The sequence below is a fragment of the Pygocentrus nattereri genome, chromosome 18 (assembly GCF_015220715.1).
Source record: "Pygocentrus nattereri isolate fPygNat1 chromosome 18, fPygNat1.pri, whole genome shotgun sequence".
In the NCBI taxonomy this organism is placed as follows: Eukaryota; Metazoa; Chordata; class Actinopteri; order Characiformes; family Serrasalmidae; genus Pygocentrus; species Pygocentrus nattereri.
The window spans coordinates 26307955-26329308 of record NC_051228.1 but is presented as its reverse complement, the minus strand read 5'-3'; the positions used below and the strand labels follow the sequence as shown (position 1 = coordinate 26329308).

The 21354-nt window shown below is 37.3% G+C and overlaps 1 protein-coding gene across 1 annotated transcript in view; it reads left to right on the top strand.

The window, feature by feature from the left end:
- The window catches only part of LOC108428864 (ephrin type-A receptor 5), an 83533-nt gene that overhangs the window by 27702 nt on the left and 34477 nt on the right, over positions 1–21354 (top strand). Inside the window, exons 4-5 of the mRNA XM_017700209.2 lie at positions 15654–15809; positions 17682–18017. Of these exons, the coding sequence (XP_017555698.2) occupies positions 15654–15809; positions 17682–18017 (492 nt within the window). The remainder of the gene's footprint in view (positions 1–15653; positions 15810–17681; positions 18018–21354) is intronic.

Genomic DNA, 21354 nt, shown 5'->3' with positions numbered 1-21354 from the left:
CTAAATCTTATTGGGATGAACTACTGTTTTGTTTAGCTAGTCAGTTCAGTACATGTTAAATTAGTTTGAATTTGAAAACCTCACATGGTGTGACAAAACTGTGTGATGCATCCAGTGTCTGTGATGGATGTCTTTCATGGTCTATTTTGTGCTTTTAGAATAAAGCTGTGATTCATAAATATATTTATTTTTATTTATGATGGATTAGTTTGGCACAGTTTTTTCCTGCAGTTTGAATTGATATTTTAGGACAGGATTTAGGTTATATTTAGATTTCAGGAGAAAAGGAGAAACTGTACTTGCAATTTCTTAATTTATGTAACAAGTTTTTCTTCTGTAAAGGTACTTGTTCACTTGTATGATGTCAGCGTTTGAATTTAAATGGTGTATCCACTCTTCATGTTATGTAAGGTTTACTCCAGCTGCATGCTGATTAAGGCTGCACCTTGATCTCTTTGCTTGCCTGTTCTGAGCACAATCGACCGCTTCTTGATTAAGTGCCCTCAGAGAAATGGAATAAGTACTTCTGCATTTGATAGCATTGACAACATAAGCTAAGTGTTGTTAGAATAGCTCTCCTGCTTGTGGGGAATTCTCTTATTTTGAGATCTCATACAGCGATATTAACAAGAGGCTCCTAATCAAAGTGTATTGAAGCCAGAAATGCTGAGGCTCAGTGTTTGACGTGAGTTTGAAATGTTAAGCACTGCTGTGCTAGATTTCTTTCTCACTTTTGAGGGTTTTGCTTTGACAATAGCCTAGTGTGTCTCTTGAAGCCTAGGTTTATTAACCACACTGAAAATGTAAAAAATGGCTTTAAAATCACATGATGAGGTACTGTGTATAAATACTTATTTAACTTAATGTAAGTTCATGGAACATATGTAATTTGTGTAGGAATGATGACCACTGTTTTCAGTACAGATGTCAACCTGATTGTTATTTTTTAGTAACCACTTTGGAACAAAAATGTAAGTTGTGTAGTTATGAGAGTGAAAAATTGGAGCATGGACCCACATATAAGTCTCCTTGGATTCAAGAGGCTAATATTTACTTATTGCTTACTTATTTACTAATTGTATGCCAGGCTATTTCAAGTAATTCCTTATATGTCTCATATAATTAACACATAACACTGAATCACAGTTGATCTACTTGTTTTTTGTGGATCATCTGATTTTAACGGCTCTGAGCCATACTATTAAAATTTTGCATTACAGTGTTTTCTAAATATATCATTATATCAGATATTTAAGTTTGCATTAATAAGGTTAATGACCTCGTATCATTAATGTCAAAATGTATACCATTATATAATAAAAAATTAAATAAATAAAACCATTTTAGATTAAACATTAATATTATTATATATTACATATTAATACATATTTTATTTAGGTTACCAGTGGCATATTTTTCAGGCATGTCCCTTCACTTTTCAATAAGAAATATTTTCAACAACCAAACCCAGTAGGTCATTATTTTTATACAAAAATAGTAAAAACAATTATGAACAATATACAGATTAATCTGTGCCAATATTGCTTTCAGTGCTAAATCCACATCTGAATTCCTACAATTGGCCACTTATTTGGCAGCTCTTTGTTGCTCTGATGGCTCTGTTCCATGCTATGGCTAATCTTTAAAGATTGACCAGTCCTTTTCATCTGCTGCTTCGAAGAGAAAGTGGACTAATTCAGATGCATGGTTTGTACATTGTGTTATCTGCACTTATTAATGGCATATTAGTATAACAGTTATGACAGATGTTACCTGAGGAAGAATTTTATCCAGGATACCAGATGAAACTGCACTAATATTATACAGTGTTATAAACATCAAGCGGGCATAAATAAACAATATTTATTTAGCTTTTATGCATTTAGTATGTGTATAATTATCTCCACTCATAGTTTTAGCACTCAGTGCTGAGATGATTCAATGGCAAGGAGAAACTGATGTCTGTCTACTATCATTTAGAGTTGGAAAAATAATTTATACTGAAAGAAAATACAAATAATGTGTAAATAGTGCACAGTGTGTAATGTGCTTCTATGCTTTAATCATTTCCCTATTTTTGCCTGTTTATAACCAGATAAAAAAGTTATGTAGTAAAAAGAAAATGGAAATACTGAGGAGCGTCTGGGCACTGCCCATATTTGACATGGAGACTGTGCTAGAACCCATGTGCTGAGGGTATCAACAGATTTCCAAATAGATGTCATTGATTTAATGGAATTCAGGAAGCAGATTTACCAGGCCAAATATCAGGCTCAGTCCATCCTGCTATTCAAACAATGCGTTGAGGGAAAATAAATAATTCCAGCTCCAACAATGGCAAAGCACAAAAACCAACATTGGGGGCTGCCAATCACACGTTTGCATATTGTCATTTGTATGCATTCATTTTTGGACGAGTTTACACAAGGGAAGTTAAACATAGGAAGAGGACGTTTATCGTTTTGTTGGCCAGATCATTGTACTACTGTTACAAGCATTTGTTTTTGTGCATGCATTCTTGTATTACTGAGGTATTCTTGGAAAAATAGTGGACTAAGCTTATCGCGCTTTCAATTTATTTGGTTAATAATCTGAATTTCTCATAACATGCTCTGTGGCCCATTGACTACAGCTTTCTGTATGCATTTATTGAAAAGCGTCTGTGACGAGACAATTTGCTCATTTTTTCCCCCACTAATTTAGTGTGTTATACAACTAGCTTCCTCTTCTAATTAATAACCAATTGATTTGTCAGAGCATTTACATTGCTCTTTCTTTGGGATCCTCATTCTGAGTGATTGGTTTTTCCATCCTGCTGTGCTTCAGTTCCTATCTGAACTTCATCGTTTCAATTATTGGACATCTCTGCAATCAAAGCATGGTTGAGGGCCTTTTTTAGTAAACACAAAGCCTTATTAATCAATATGTTTCATGCTGAACTGTCCTCTATTAAGGGAGTGCATATTAAGCTTCTTGCTGGCTCGTTAATTGCCAGACTCACCACTGTTTGCTGCATATTAATTAGCTATTAGCCTTTGTGCAGCACATAGAGTTTCTTCTCCGCTATGACATTGGGGAGACATTGTGCCACTGCTAACTGGAGAAGGGGTCAGCCTAGCATCCTAAACCGCCTATCTTGGTCAAGCATAACAAAATCTAATCATATTTCGGGGGCCAGAGCTGAGCACGAAACGATGTGCTAGTGGTTCATGGCACTGGAGGTGCAGGAACGCTGCCTGTGACCTGCTGAATGGGATTATAGCAGCTGATCTCAGGCCAGGGTACAGGCTCTGAATGAGGAGGACTGATAACATTTTGATTCTGTTTAATAGTGAAATAGAAACGAGTATAAATGTAATAGAAATGGGATTGCAGTGTAATGCAAAGTGTGGACTATCAAAGCAGTGAACTGTTCCAAATAATATTATTAAGAACAGTTACTTCTATCCACACAAACAGATTGGTTGAAAAATGTTCCACCCATGTTGTTATAGAAGGAAGAATGTCAAGAATGGCAAGTAGGAAAAATGTTCGCTTCACTTTTACATGAAGTAAAAGGCATGAAAGCAAAAAAGTTACCCAACTGTTTGTTACATGCTTTTGTAGTGTAGTACCAAAAAAAAAAAATACAGCCAAAAAATGTTAATCTTGAAAAAAAATCTTGAAATCTCCCATTAGTAGAAATTAACATTATTGCCAAACAGAAGCTACTAATAAAGTAAAGTTTTAAACATTAAGCACTGTTATATAATGACAGGTACAGCATGTTCATGGTGATTATAATGATATGATGATAATGATAGTGCAGTATGTGCCATTTTCATGGTGGTTTATTACAAGTACTGGTATTTTGCTCAATGTTGTGTTTATATTGGAGCGGCTTCACTGCTCTTGGTAAAGGTCTCAGTGCTCTATGAGTTCTCAGACATCTCAACTCCAGTCATAACAGCTAACAGTCCTCCATGATGATGATTTTTATTTTGACTTTTAATGATTCTTTAATTGCAGATACTCAACATGTTTGCTGCTTTGTTTAATGACATTCAGAACACATTTATTTATTTATTTAGTTTATTTGCAACATTGCAATAATATCATAAACCATGATAACAGATTAGGCAATTGAATGATGTAGAAAGCTAAAAATTAGAAGCTGTACAGAAATGCATATTTACAGTTTCTACATACATTATTTCATTATTATTTTATTGTTGGAATGCAAGTGCTTTTTTCCAAAATAAATTACCCATACTTTTCCAAAACTGATGTATCAAAGCAATATAATGCAAGAAGGAGTCTTTATCGTGAATATCAACTCGGCTGTGATTTGGTCTCTGGCATACTTTCAAACCTCAAATTTGTGCACGTGTAACAAAAGGACAGAAAGAGAAAACAAGCTCAAGCTGCTGGGTTGTGATTTCATGTGTGAGCATCACATAAATAACAGCCTTCCATGGAATAAAAATCATGGTGGTGGAAGAAAAAAAAAAGTGCTATCAGTGATGTTACAACTCCAACCTGCCAGTGAAATTGAAAACAGCCAAACAATATGAGAAAGAGGAGAATGAACACAAATGTACTGTGACATCCTCCACTGGCTGCTTTCGGAGAGGCTCGGGATATTGAGTTACCACCCAGTATGTGTGTGTGACAGATTGAGGAGAACAGTGGACGACAGCCTCACAAAAGGTTGGAGAAGAGAGAAGCTGAGCGGTTGAGGAATGCTTGTGCTGTGTGTGTAAATGTTTGTTTTTGTACATTTTAAGGACAGAAATGGCCCGACTTTATAGTAAAACCAAAGGTCTAACTTACAGCACCAGCGAAATAGTCTTTTTTTAACAAAAGCTGCTTTTTTAACAAAAATGCTTCAGTTGTCTAAAGTCAAGGATGCGACCATTTAAAATATGAATTTAAAACAGAAATGTCCGTGTCTGAAAGTTGATTGGCTGAGCTACATTCAAAGCCATTGTAAAATACTTGATATGAGCAGTCATGAGCATAGACATGAACTGAATTCTGTATTAGTCCCCAGAGATATTAAAAACTGTTTGTATGGATCAGTGTGCTGTACTAATAGGTGAGGTCAAGCATTTGTGTGCTTACAAAGTAATTTTGTTTAAACTGATGGGGACACAAACTATAATATGTTCATGATTGTATGACCAAAAATCAAAGTCGATGAAATGAGTAAAATAAAGAAAGTAATAATAAACAGATTAAAGTAACAATAAACAAAGTAAAAATAAACAGATGGGCTGCTGAAAGTTCTAAATAAAGTTATAAAGTTATATTAACCACTCATTACCAGTGTAATTCTAGATAATTTCTGTTTGTCAGGTTGTCTTGAAATGGAGACACATTTATTTATTTATTTTTTTTATTTGATAGCTATGATATATGCAATATATATAGGGACATGCTTACAAGCCCTCATCATGTAACTGTACACTCAGAAAAAAGGTATGAAACACTCACTGGGGCAGGGCCCCTTTTGTCACTGGGGTGGTACCCTCAAATGAACATTTCAGTACATTTAGTCAGGGAACATAATGGTACCATAATACACTGAAATTATATTTTCTAAGTTGTATTGACTCCATACACCCCGACTCATCTCCAGGCTTTTTATTTTATTGTTCTATTTAAAACATTAGGTTATGAAAAGGTACTTTTCACCTGGGGAAAACTTATTTAAAGTTCACAATTAAACCCTAAAATCACTGCTGTACCTTTGAGGGAACATTTACATTGTTTGTACCTTGATGAATGAAAAATGTACCTGCACAGCACCTTTAGCTCTAACAGTGTATACACATTGTTGTAAATGATTATGTAATGCGGAGCGATGAGGAGATGGATGCATATGCGGAGAAAAACAAGATTTATTACGGGCAAATCCAAAATCAGGGTCTAGGTGGTCCATGGTCAGAGAGCCAACAAAAAGATAACGTGAGACGGGCATAATGAAAATAAACAGATTAAACAAACAACAGGGCAGAAAGATCAAACAACATACAACACATCAAACATCAAACAGTAAACAACATCAAACATACAAACGCAGACCAGGGCAAACACAGGGCTTATATAACAGAGGTAAGATGAGGGACAGGTGGGAAATGGGTGGTAACAATCAGGGGTGGAGTCAGACAACAAGGGGGCTGGACTGAACCAAAACAAACACACATGGAAGTTCGAAAGTAAACGAAAAAGCACATGGAGGAGTGGGAGGAGCCAATCGTGACAGATTATGTAAGTGACATATCGGTAGGATTTTAGTAAAATAAACATTTAAGTTATAGTTTTTCTTTTTATTTCTTATATCTTTTTTAGATAAGTGGTAACAATCTCAGACAGGTTTGTTGGTTAGTTTGCCGGGGGATCTTGATTAAAGGGAAATATACTTATAGAGATAGTTCCACATTATTAAGCAAGTAACAGTTCTCATGCAATATGCAGAGGAAGAAAGATCTTTTGAAGATGAAAAGTGTGAAATGTATTGCAAAAGGCATTAAAACAATTGATATTTTATGAAAACTGAAGATAGATCATTGAACTGTGAAAGAACTGTGAGCAATTCAGAGCACAGAAGAATGCGGTCAGATAAAGGATTATTAAGGAAGGTTTCTGTCAGAAAAATTAATGATATGAAAGGGCATCTATAAAAGTACCTCTGCCGAGCAGGAAACAGGTATTTGAAGCTGCTGGTGTTTCTGGAGTCTCAAGAACCTCTTGATGTAGGATCCTCCACAGGCTAGCAGTTGTGCACAAAGCTCTATTTTGGCCACACCTAAGCAAAGTTCACCAAGAGAAACGTTTGCAATGGGATCAGAAATACATGGACTAATTTTCAGATGGTTTTATTCACCAATGAATGCCATGCTACACTAGGTGATGCAGATCGATGGAGTGCTGAATGGGTGATGAATGGCTGCCCTGCTCCAACAAAACTGTGACATCAGCAAAGAGGTGGCAGAGTGATGATTTGGGCTGGAATATTTGAAAGTGAGATAGTAGGTCCCTTTTGGATCCACGGGGGTGTTAAAATGACCTCTGCAATATTGTCTAACTGACCTTTTTCTGCCATGGTATAAAAATAAGAATAGAACCTTTCAGAATATTTTTTTTCATGCGGGACATGCACCGTCCCCTGCTGTAAAAAAAACACCATTGACTCCTTGGTTGCTATGACCATAAAAGAAGGAAAAGTCATGGTGTGGCACCATCATCCCCTGAACCCAATACTATTGAAAACCTGCAGAGCCATCCTGTGCGTGTCAGTATATCTCAAAACAGCAGGTCTGGGAGGCAATACTGGTGTCCTCAGTTGAAATACAGTCTATACATGGGACAAGGTCAGTGGTTGAGATGTTAAAGATGAACTCCTATAACATGATTTAACTTGTGTTTATTTTTGAAAAAGGATCTGTCCATTCAGGAAATATAACTGGTTTCTGTTTTGGCCCATTATGAATCTTATTATTTCCCATTGAATTGAAGAGAAAGACTGTTTTTTGCAGTATTTTGTGTTCTTTCCAAAGTATCAGTAAAGCCATTGCCACCATCAGTATATCCACTCGTAATAACTTCCACATTGACACATAATTATTGAAGATTGTTCAAGAAAAATAACCAAAAATGGCACGTGCATAATAATATGGAACAAGTTAAAAAGAAATGTATGTTGAGCACACCCTGTATGAGTGTCTGCTTCTCTTCACAACACTTGTTGGGTGATGTACAGCATATTTTCTTATCTGATTCTCTCAGTGGGTTTTGTGTATGATTATTCATTACTGTGATAGCCTGTGTAAGCTTGAGCTGCACATTCAGTGTGTAGGTTTGCAGTCTGGTTTAGTCTGAAGCAGCATGTAGTGGAGCTGAATGACTCACTGTGCAGTAGAGCCGGTTATTGTCAGCAACTTCAATACGAAACTCATCACAACACAGTCGACATGACGCGGTACAACACGACAGCATACCTAAAACATTTTTGGTCATTGTTTACCTTGGTTTTAACGTTTTTATTTTTTTAAGCTTGTCAAGTACAATGATGAATAAATAATGCAGAAGAGCTTCTAAAGACTATATTGTAGGTGTGGTGTACTCTGAGGTGCTGGTCAGAACACAGTGAGACAGAGGACTGTCTTTTCTGTTTCTTGAATCACAAATACAGCAGCCCATGAGGCAGTTGTCAGTTTTTAAGCAAATGTGTATGTGGAAGAGAGTCTGTGGGTGAAAAATAATCACTGAACAGGAAAAATGTTCACCGATGCCTGTCAGAGATCCAACACAGTGCAGTAACATCATCTGTTTAGCACTTCAAACACATAACCAACCACAATGTTAACCGCGAAGCGCTAACTGCAGCAGGCTACAAACTAATATTTTACTACATCTGCGAATTAAATCACATCAGTGAAAGTAAAAAACTAAAACCCTGTTTGGACAGGATTAAATTCATGGCGTCTTGGGATCATTTCCATTTTTACAGGTGCTCCTTCCTAACTGTTTTGTGATGTTGATGTTTTTCTCCCTCCTCCCCTGAGAAAAATTACAGGCTGAATTACCTGCTGTGTTTTAACCCAAACTCGGTTGTCTTCTGGTAAATTTAGTCCTATCCAGATACACTTGTCCATGTCTTTGGTGGATTTTCCACACAGATGTCACATTGCGTTAGAAAAAATGCTGCTGTATTTACTCTTCTGTCACACCTATTCATATTAACCCTTTACAGTCTTAGGTTTATTACATATTAGGCTTATTTGTCACTAACTACAAGAACTTCAATGCAAACTAGCTGAGCTGTTTGTAGGTTAAATATGTGTGTAATAAAATTTGCTTTCTGGATCACCAGTTGGCCCTGGCTATTTAAGTGGTTAAACATTTTCCAAACTTTGTATTCATATACAGCCATACAGTATCATCAGACCGTTACGTTATGCACAAGTTTTCACATAAATACAGTGCGATGCAAACATCCAGGTTCATAGAATCCCAAAACTCACACCTCCTGTAGGAATTTTATTGCTGTCCAGCAGAAGTGTAGGAGAAGTAGAAGTGTACATTTTCTTTTAACAGTAGATGATGGGGCTCCCAAGTGGTGCAACTGTCTAAGCGTTGGCCCTATCATCAGGAGATTGTGAGTGTGATCCCTGGTGATGCTGCAGCTGGGAGTCCAAGCTGGGAGTCCAAGACAGCACAATTGGCCTCGCTCTCTGGGTGGGTAGGATGGCCACTCCACCTCCCCCCACCACTCAACGCGATGCTATTCAGCGCTGCCTTCTGTTAGCTGATGTAACAGATCTGGCGGTTGACGTTTTCCTCCGCGTGTGTTTGGCTGTCCAATGACGTTGTGTGAGCGGCAGTTCGAAAAGAAGTGGTGGCTGGTTTCATAGGTCTCAGAGGAAGCCTTCATCCTACTAGCATTGATAGCATCGTGTGATTGGGGGAGTCCTAACTAGGGGTGGAACTGGAAACGACTAAATTGGGAAGAAAATTTTGTATAAAAAAAAAAAATGAAAAAGCAGTAGATGATAAACTAATGAATAAACATTGCTGTGTTTTTAGTTCCTCCAGAACACACAACTAGAGTGAAACGCCTTTTTCTCCACTGCAACCTTTTATACAAATAATAATAAATAAACAGCAAAACTCTAACTATTAAAGCACAAGTTTGCCATGCATTGAATGCAGGCCCAACATTATTTGGTCATGTATCTTCATGCCCCATTAAATCCACTACAACACCCACTACTAAAGGTTGTGTACACTGCTTTAGGTTTTGTATTGACATTTTATGATTTGATCAAAATTTTGTTTACTCTTATTGATTCTCTCTTGCATGTAACCATGATTGGTTAGTGAGCTCATTTGCATACTGAAACATTCTCTCATATCGTAATGCAAATACTAAATCATAATAATTATTAACAAATGATATATTCGTAGTCCTAATCTCTGTACTAAGCAGCCTTGAACTGAAATGCTTTTGGTGATTTTTTTTGGTGTGTTTACCTGAGGCTGCATCCTCTATTTTTGTTATGTAGTCACGGCTTCATGCTATATTATGCATGCACAAAGCAAATCAGTGCACTCGGGTCATAAAAGCACAGCGATGATATTTGCTGCTTAAAAATCAATCCAAAGACAGATTAGCTATTTAAATGCTAAAACTGTACACAAGGAAGCAGAACAAAACAGGCTGAACAGATAGCAACCTGGCTGCAAGCTTGGCGAGACAAGAGCTCAGCATATATTTCCCAAGTCTAATGTTGCATGACAAGGGACCAAGGTTCTGTCAAGGTGAATCAGTTAGTGGCTCTTTTTAAAGACCTTGCGAATGCCGCCTCCCGTCTCTGTGCTGAAAGATTTGCAAAGGGGGTGAGTGGGCATGTTGAAAAAGAAAATATATATTATCAAATCCTTTCTCACTCCTTTTTCATGCTTTGAATCATCGCCGGATGGACCTTTGAAAATGAAACGTAATACTTCATATTTTAATCTTCAGGGAGGCATCCTCCCATTTGTAAGCCATTTCATGAAATATGCATGTACAGGTTTTAGATTTTCTTTTTTACAAGCAATTTTCAAATGGTGGGACTTAAGATTCTTTTTAATGGGCCTACAGGTACTAATCTCTTAACTTCATTAGGTAGATAGACTGTTGAATAATAATCCTCTGAGTTCTGTACGTTTAATGAAGAATATATGAAGAGCAAGTCCTCATTTTGCACCAATCCCTGGTGTAATCCAATCACAGGACCATTACTGTGGCCCATTCACAGCCATTTATTTAATCAACCCTCATCTTGTTTCTATTAAGATTTGCTTTACAGTATATCTTCATGCTGCCTTTCTCTGGGATTATCCCGGCGCGGCCCAACTGAAGTGTGGAGAAATGTATTTGGCCGTGTCAGGATTTATATCTGTCATCCTCAGCATCCTCAGCAAATGTATCATGGTCAAATGACAAATTGCTTAAATGAAGTGCTTCGTGAGAGCAAGCTGAACTCCCAGACAAGGAATAGACTAGGAGAGGAACACAGAGCCAACCCTGAAGAGAGTGATATAAAATACATAATTACAATGTAGAAACTCTGCCTCTTGTTCTGTGCAGGCATCTGCAGGGATGCACAGTACGCCGTTTGTATTATCGTAATATCAGCCTTCACTGTTTTGATACTGCAGAATTCTACAGTATACAAATCAGCCTCTAAGCCTTCACTTAACATTTTGTTGTGTGTTGCGGGCATCCTGGCAGTCACAGATGGTTGGCACTGTTCTGTGTGTGTTTAGATTAATGAAGGCATTTACATGATCTAACGTATCATCACTTATGGAACAAAACCTTGTCTACCACCAAAATGGTAACTATACAGGAAAAGGAAAAAATCGTTCTGAAGTTTAGAATTTGAACAGAAGTTAATGGAAAAAGACTTTTTTTCAGGTAATGTTGGAGCACTTCTATTACTCCATTCATCATGATATTTTACCACAGTTTAAACCTCATCTGCTTTTTTCAAATTCTGTTTTAAAAAATGGAGATATGGTTTTGTTCTAATAGCGATAACGTAAATCTTTTTGCTCAAAATAATGCAGGCCAGTATGAAGCCACTTCCTTTCCAGAACTGGTAGATGCATAGAATATTTGATACGTCCCAGGCCGGTTTCCGTTTCTAGGTTTGGTAATTATTGGTAGTTAAATGAACCGTCAGTGAACACTTCCTGTATAGAGGATAACGCCATCCTAAGCGTTGACCCCATCATCAGGAGATTGTGAGCTATATCCCTGGTGATGCTACAGCCATCCATGGCCAGGTGTCCAAAAGAGCACAATTGGCCTCGCTCTCTGGGTGGGTAGTATGGCATCATTCAGAACGATGCTAGTCTGTTAGCTGACATAACAGATCTGAGGGTTGGTGGTTTCCTCCAAGCGCATTTGGCTGTCCAGTGACTTGTGAGCGGCGGGTCGAAAAGATGCAGTGGCGCTTCACAGGTCTTGGAGGAAGCCTGTGCTAGTCTTTGACTTCCTAGCCCTGGTGGTATCGTGTAATTGGGGGAGTCCTAAGTAGTGGGTGGGATTGGATATGAATAAATTGGGGAGAAATTTGATTTTTTTTGAGTCATGTTGCTCTGCCCAGGTCACTTGTAGGATTAGTCACACTGCAAAAATGATAGATGACTAGATAAATCTCATTTTGAGATTGCATTGTTGATTGTTTCGTAGACAGAAGAGTTGGCAAAAGATGGAAATGTGCTTTCACTGTTTTAAGACTTAGATTTTTAATTAGGCGTTGGTACATGTAATGCCTGTTATATAATGTCCCTAAATTATTTGTAGTCTATGACCATCCTTTCATCAAAGCTGCTCAAAGCTACCCACACATGCACACTTACTCATGGAGAATCCTCAGTAACTGTTCATGGTATTTAAGAGCTATCCAGATAAACTGCAGCTCCATTATCATGTTCCAGGCCTGACATTTAAATCAGCCTTTGTCATTTTCACAGTGGGAGGTAGCTTAATGACAATTGCAAGGTCACTGCAAATACTCTGTAATTTGAAGTAGATTCTTATTATCAAGCACAGCTCTGAAACCACATTAGTAGAGGGGGGTTTGGGGCGATAATGTTTTTTGGGGTTCATGTTTAAAACATTTTCAGCTGTTTTGCTCCTGAAATGCACAAGCACCCATTGAGCTGAAGTAGAAAAAAAATGTTCTTCTTAACATTTCAAGCCAGATAATACTCGGTTGTGTATTTCGCTTGCCAAGAGAGCCTGCAGATGCTATGCAAGTTCGAAAAGCATTTACTGCAATGAAGTGCCATTGAAACCTTTTTATGCAAGGATTAGCTTGTTATACAAGTGCCACAGCTGGTTTCTTTGGAGTATTTTTGGCTAACTGAGCTTTTGGATGGCTGCATGTACACTGAAGATTGTGGCAATAAAACCTAGCTTTGTACAAAATCCAGTGCTTGACATGTTTTGTAAATTCAGAACGAAAGGTCTTACTGAGTTCATAGTGGCAAATGTAAAGCAGTAAGACGAAAAGCATATTTTTTGTGATTTTGAAATGCTTTGCTGTTGTTGCTATGCTCCATTAAATTAAGTAAGCCGTTTAGGCTCTATGGATAGCCTAACTTAAATGCTGCCAATAGGCCCTCAAGGCCAAATGCGATCTATTTACAGCTTCAGTCAGGAGGCTTCAGTGGTGCAAATCTGGTCTAGAGGCCATTACTCTGGCACCCAGCAGTGCCCTGCGAATGACAGATATCTAAGTCATGCAGGAGAGACAGTGATGAGGCCATTTTATGGCAAGCAGCTTTTTTGGCAGCAGATGGAAAGATGATGGTCATTGATAAAAATAAATAAATAAACAGCTGTCATTGAGCTCACCAGGCCAGCATTAGAGACTCACCATTAAGGCTGTCATGATTACTCAATTAAATGTAACACATATAGAGGCAAATAATAATTGTAATTAAGTAATAGTTATAATTTAGTTTCTCAAAGAGTCTCATTGTAATTCATTGTAAGTTTTTGGAATCTTTTTCAGACTGTGCATAGTTTTTATTGTTCACTTAAGGCCATTTTTATTGTTCATTATCTTAAGTAGATAGGTAGGTTATTACTAATGTAACATTGACAGTGACAGTCATATGTCGTTTAAAAGTACAGTAACTGTTAATGATTTGAGAGTAATTGAACTTTACAAATACGCATAAATAAAGGTTGGTAGCCTAAAGGTTATCAGACTTTTACAGGGTGTCTGCAGGGGTCCTAAGATAAATGATAGACCTATAGACCTCTGGAGTCATGTTGTCATTCATTAGTCATCGGGCAGAATGCCCATATTTGGAACTCCAGGTCTGAGCTGTATTTCTCTGAGAAAAATGAATGAAGTTTTCATAAATCACCCCGTCATGTCCTTGTTTCGTAGCCGATACATTTTACCTCCGAAGATTTTTTAACAATTACAAGATCATTAAAGAATCCAAATATGAATAATTCTACATGAACTGGCAACCTCACCAAAATACCCCACAGAAATCAGCAAGGTTTTTCTGCTATAGTAATTAAGAGGCTCTGACAGTTTTAGACTTGTGTATAACAGTGTTAAAGCTTAACAATAGACTTATTTTCATGTGACGTCATTTGAGTGTGCAAGAGTAGGAGCTTGCATGTAGCATTATTTGGCTTTTAACTGCTAAATGACCTCATAATTCAGAGGATTTAGTGACATTCAGTGTCAAAATGTATGCAGGACAAAACATATTAGGTTTAGGACCTTTTTTCTTTACCACAGGCTACAGAATTGCATAACTTCAGATGGCCATGTTGCTGTGTCAGGGTGGAGTTTGGCCTTACGGATTTGTGTAAATGGGAAAGCCTGAAATTAGATATAAGCTATAGAGTTTGAATAAAATGTGATATTACAGCAACAATCTGAGCTATCACTCCCACTTATCATGTGTTACAATCATGAATATTTTGACTAATGTGTTAGCGAACCTTTTCATTGAATTAATTCACAAAATTTGAGTTTTCTTTACTAGCCTTGAAGAACCATCTTTTTTAAGTGTATAGACCATGTAAGAACACGTTCGTGCTCAAAGATCAGATTATTGGAAAAAGCCAGAGAATTTCTTACTAGATATTTATACGGTGTAAAAAACCTGAAGTTACCTTCTTATTTGCCTTCTTCTTATTTAAATTTTTAAAAGTTTAAACAGTACAGTCGTCATAATGTTACTGCAGTAACGTAAGGGGAAAACTAAGGCTATTTAAATTCAGATTTAAGATATTTTTTATCTTTTATCTTTAAGGCCTTTTCCCAGAAATTAAGACTTTTTAAGGACCTACAGACACCCTGTTTTTATTACAGCTTGATGTTCTTGTGCTGGTTAGATTGAATTCACAGAGCACCTCTGCTGTCTGCCTTTTAATACACACCAGGGAAGCTTTAATTAATGTCTTTGTCTGCACTTTGGACTGCAGAGGCCATTGATAATATGTCTGTCTTCTTCCCAAGCAATACATTACCTGAATGTATTCTGCAGTGTCAGGCTGTGTGCTGTGCATAAGTATCTGTGTTAAATTGAAAGTCATTTAAACAGTCATAAACACAGGATGCACAGGTTCCATTTGTCTCTGCCGTCCCAGGGAACTTTTAAATCCCATTATTTCCTATAACCGCATTCTGGGGATGTTGCTGAGTTAGGGCTAGATGAGTTAACCCTAAAGCCTTCTGATAGTCAATTCAGTTTGTGTCATTCGCTCTTTTGCTCTTCACTGTTTTTAATTGAATTTCTATAGAAAGCTGAATCAAGTAAATGTATTCCCAAATATATTAATTACTCATGCATCAAATACATGTTAGAAAGGGAGTGAAATGCAATTATAAATGCATCAAAGGTTTAATTTGTGCTAAAACTCTTGATGATGGAACACATCATAGCGTATTAATGAGCGCCGCGCATTTTAACCATCAAAGCACCATTGATATCAGCACCTGCTCTTTTTAATGAAGCTGATGAATGTTTGACTTTAGCAGCCAATGTTTCTCATCAAATCCAAATAGGCAGTACAAAGGCACTGATCAGTTGCATTCATAATGTAATCATTTCTGTCTTGTATTTTTTATCTGCAGTGTGCAAGCCTGGATTCTACAGATCGGCTCTGCAGACTAAAACATGCAGCAAGTGTCCTCCTCACAGCTTCACCAAAACTGAGGCTTCCACTTCCTGCCAGTGTGAACAGGGCTACTACAGGACGGACATGGACCCCACCAACATGGCCTGCACAAGTAAATATACTTCTTTTTAGAGGCTCATAGCACCTGAATTCACAGTTTGAAATAAAAAAAAATATTATACCATTTTGCTATTTTACGTAATATATCGCTGCTGTCAGAAGAAAACTTCATATCTCCAAAAGGAAAAAACCTACATTACTTTTAATGTAAGTCAGTGGAACCAGGCGTCTTTCCAAGTCATTCTGGGCAGTTTCTTTTGGTCCATTTATCATGTAATTTACACACTATGTACAGAGTAACAGGCATTTTCACATCATGCCAAAAACTGAAAAATGTCAAAAACAGAGATACGAGGTGTCATTCCGACAACAGCGATATGAAGTTATGTAATTACTAGGGATTCACTGTGATATTACATTTGGTATTGGCAGACATTTACTTAAAAAAAATAAAATAAATAAGTAACCCTGCAGAAATAAATGTTAAACCATTTCTTACTCATCTAAGTAGATTTAATCTTATTTTCTATGTTTTATCAGTGCTTATATATCAGCATCGGCAGATAGGTACATGAAAGAAATCGGCAACCTTATTAATTACATAGTTACATGATGAATTACATGTATATTTGATTTACATATATATAGGTGTTGAGATTTAAGTAACACTTCAAACCGATATTTAATGATGTGTTTATTGTTCTCCAAAAAAGCAGAATGTTTAGGCGATGCTGGTCTGCTGCTCTAAAATGTCTTCATTACATTGATTTTAGTTCATTAGTTACCCTGCAGAAATAAATGTTCAACTTTTTCTTGCTCATCTCATTATTCATCATCAGCAGATAGGTACATGAAAGAAATCTGCAACCTTATTAATTACATAGTTAGTTACATAATGAATTATATGTGTGTTTGATTTACATTCTGCATCTTACAGGCATCAGTTTGTACTTCTGACTTTTTTATTTCAATGACAAATGTTTACATTATGACAGAAATGTAAAGATTGTTTTTGTTTCTACAAACAAGTCTGTAAAAACAATAACTTTTTATCAAATTCAAATTATAATAAAATATCTCCTCAAATTGACAATGTTTTGTCAATTTAAAGTTTTGAATCTGCACTTTTAACAGATTGTTTTAGTTTATTTGTTTTTAGTTATTTAAAATGATGGCATACTTTTTTTTTTTGATTGATGTGATTTTTTTTTTTTGATTGATGATTGATGTGCATTGAGTTACTAAGGGATGTGGATGTCCACAAACTGAAACCTCCCTTATTTATTCATATATATTTGAAGGGTCTTCATCAGGCAAAATTTTGAAAACTCATTATATCTGAATAAATAAGGGAGCTCTTAGACATGCAGTATGCAGGCGTCCACTTTTATTGGTTGTTTGATCTTTAGCTGTGTCCTGCACCTGCACCCATGTTGGGTGGAATGTGCACACCCTTACTTTGTATGTTCCACTATTAGGGACTTTAACATTGAACAGCTGTAGAGATAGCTAAGCCCTTATGGAATAAATCTGTGAGAAAGCCATAACCATTGAAACCAATGTCACTATTTGAAAATGTACTACATTAACCAGTGTATGAATTGACTCATGGAATAATGTTGTTATCCAGTGTAAATAAAGTCTAATTGAACATACAAGAAACGTGAAATTAACTCATTTAAATTTCATGTTTTAGTGACTACAGCAAACTGATGCTTCTGTCATTGTAGTCAAATCAGTGAGTTGAATTTTCTCAGACACAGAACAACACAAGAATTCTTCTGCCCACTCTGACCGTGCCTGCCTCCGTCATGTCTTAAAACGCATAATCAGAGTTTTATAGTTGTTAATGTCAAAGTGTTTTTGCAGAACTAGGATGTTATACATCATGAACCTTTGTGTTATACTTGGATATTTTCCACAGAGCCTCCTTCGGCTCCGCGAAACGCCATCTCCAATGTGAACGAGACAAGTGTGTTCCTGGAGTGGAGCGCTCCGGAGGAGACAGGCGGCAGAAAGGATGTGACGTACAGCATCTTATGCAGAAAGATCAGCGTTGACCTGGGCCATTACGAGCCGTGTGGCAGTCATGTCCGCTACCTGCCTCAGCGCACAGGCCTCAGGAACACTTCCGTCATGGTGGTGGACCTTCTGGCCCACACCAACTACACCTTTGAGGTGGAGGCAGTGAATGGCGTGTCTGAACTAACTAAACCTCTGCGCCAGTACGTTTCCCTCAACGTCACAACCAACCAAGCAGGTAAGTGCAGCAAGCCCAGGTGCTCTGTTGATGTTTCTCATTCAGCTCCTCCATTGGACCTGTTTACAAGCCCATATGCTAGACTACCATCACAATACAGCATTGAACTGACATATATCTGCTTTTTTGACTAAATCTGACACGCAAAAGAATGCAGAAGAATGCAGCCCTTACAATGCCAGCTGTTCTCCTAAGAAAGCCTTAAGTAGGCTTTTGGGTTATTTGTCACATTTTTAATATGCTCAGTGCTTGAAGGAAGCAAAAACAAGCAACATTAGCAAAGTGAGAATTTATGTGAAATTATGGCATACTTTTAATAATTGCCAGCAATAACTGCGATTTTATGGGTCAATTAGAAATTTTTCTGATGATGATTAATGTAGATTGAGATGTTTAAGTTAGTGGATGTCCACACCCCTAAGTAACGAAAAAAACAAAAACAAGCAAACATTCAAAAAACATTAGTAAACAAGTGATGGCAGAGTAGAAATGTGCATAACAATATATGAAATGGCCAAAATGTGGCTAATAGTGCCACTTGGTCTCCTATTTTCATATGTAAAGGATGATCTAACAAAGCCAAAAGATTGTAAGTTTTTATTTTGTTTGTCTCACAAACGTTTTGACAATTTCAATTAAAAAAAGACATATCACTGCTATGAAAGGATCATTTTTACACAGAAGACTGCTGAAGAAAAAATAATTTATCCTAAGTTTTACCTTTTCTCCTTACGTCAGAGTCCTTACATCCTTAAGTCAAAACACATCGCATTTAAGCCATTTTCACATCTCTCTAGATCAGATTCATATCTATTTGAACATTACTCCTCACTGTACTTACGCATATCTTCATGGTTATTATCTGGTGTGGATAGTGGGTCAGCAGCTGCTTAAATTTTCTGATACAATTTGTTCATGCAGGTTCTTTTGAGACAGAGGTTACTAAACATGGATATTATATAAATGTGAACCATCAAGACAGAAAGAGCAAACAGTAAGGCTTGTGAAGATAGAGGAATAGAGAACACTGCACATACAGTGTCCACTATATCAGTGAGGTGGCATATCTCCAAAACGTTGGTCTGTCTGAGCATCTTTCAGCAGGCTTGCTCTCTTAGCTTGAGCTTTTTGTGATAGGACCTCCCATACTGTAAAAATAAACAGCCCTCATACTGCGTCTAGGACAGCAATTAAAATGTGAATGTTTTTCAAATACTCAGTGTACTTGTTTATTATAGAAACACTCTGCCAGTAATGTTCAGATTAAATGTTGTAGTCATAGATGGCACTTGGTTCACTGGTTGCTAGTGGAAAACATACTAGTTTGCAAGGCAAAGCATGTAATTTACAGACATAAAATAGTCACTGTGGCTGCTCATAACTGTCATCACCACAGTGTTTATTACCACAGTGCCGTTTCAGTGACCATAAGAGCGAAGATAATAATTAAGCAAGCTTTGCTGTGTTTTTGTGGCTGGTTTTACCAGGAATGAAGCCCTACATGTTTACTGTGGTCAGAAATTGTATGCTCTGAGCTAATTAATGATGAATTGTAGGAGAACCAACAGGAGACCTATTTTGAAGTCTTATGTTTATATCAGAGGGTCTTTGACCCCCCCCACCCTAAACACACACACATTTGTTCTATCTCCTGTGAGAGTGGCTGCCATTGACTTTTCATTAAGGTAATGATGACTCTAATGGAGACTGATGCATAATCTGCTTTATCTGAGCCAGGGCCTGTAATTACTTGGGATTGTCCAGAGACGGCTGAGAAGAAACCTGTTGAGCGCTCACAGCATGCATGAAGCATGCCACGTGTGCGAAGCGGTTCCACTGCGATAAGGCAGCCTTGAAATGAGGGATTTCACATCGGCCAGCTAGGAGACTGATGTGGAATACTGAACACTCACTTTCCCCTCATGTCATTGCAGTCAGGATAATCTGCTTGGGTCGATGCATCGAGTGGTAGTCATGTTTCATGTGAACTAGGTGGCTGTAGGCTAAGCGCAGTGTTTGGTAGGTGTTGTAAGACCCAGTCAGCGTGCCAAAGTGCAGGACTTTTGCATGAAAGGTAGTGAAATATCAAAATTCACTGTACGGTGCCTTTTCCTGTGAGTGCTGTAACACAACAATAGCAAACGCTTTTCCATTACCTTCCATTTCTTACAGTGTGTCTACATGAAACAGGTTTTTCATATGTTTTTTGTTTTGGCTGATGTTTATCTAATCTTACTGCAGCTTAAATCAAAGGAAAGCTGCCAAATTAAGTCTTGCTTGATCTGGTTTTTGTGCCCCTAATTCAGATCTGAGTTAATAGCTGATAACAAATCCAATATTTGTAGATAATACTGATGTACTGGGCGCACTTTAGGTACATTAAAGGTTGCAAAACGAATACAATTTAGGTCAGATAGAAATGTCAGCTAGCCTGACAAGTACTTTGAAATCACTTCATTTTTAGAATTGTAAATACCTATAGTAAATACCTAGCTTTTGAGCTTCAAGCCATTTTATAACATCTTCAAATATACTGTGTTTAGATGTCAAGGTGAGCACAGTACTCGTTTTACTCAGCTTTAACACTCTGTAACTGCTAGGTATGCAGTATCTGAACTTGGCTTTTGAGATGGTGTGTGGTATAGTAACGTCAGATCGTGGCCCATTGCCTTCGCTGAAGGACAGATTTATTATGGGTGCCGGGCAAGTGAGAGCCATTTTCCCCCAAAAAAAAGAGGAGCTTCTTTGAGAAAAAAGAATATTAAACAGATGAGAGGCTGTGTAACAGTAACCTGTATCAGTACAGTGGGTATTGTGGAAACACTACACAAAAAGCCTGCTAAAACCAGAGAAAATAAACACACTCAGGTGTAAGATCAGAAATGTACAGGCTAACTTTGATCTTGGAATGGTTTGGTGTTTTTACTGTAGACTTAGTACATTTCCAGCTTCTAAATTGCTTCTTGTTACAACAATACAAGTTTATTGTGTAATGTTGGCTACTGTTACTCTCAGTTATTACTGTTGTTACGCCTTTTATATAGCCACAGCTAAAATATTGAAGATTGTGTTTTGCAAGAAAAGACATTCTGTGCATGGAAATCTGCACCATAGCTTTATCTATTTAACAGTCACAACCATAAAAAATGTTTAAAAAAAGAAATAATGCCATCTTGAGCCGGTACAGAATTTTCTGCAGGCAGACATCGTATTTAGACTTAGACACACATGAAAACACATCATGCTGAAAGTAAATAAAGATTATGAGACAGAAACATTTACTCTTTGTGCATCTTAAAACTGCAGAAGGTACATTTCTGACATTTAAAACTTGATT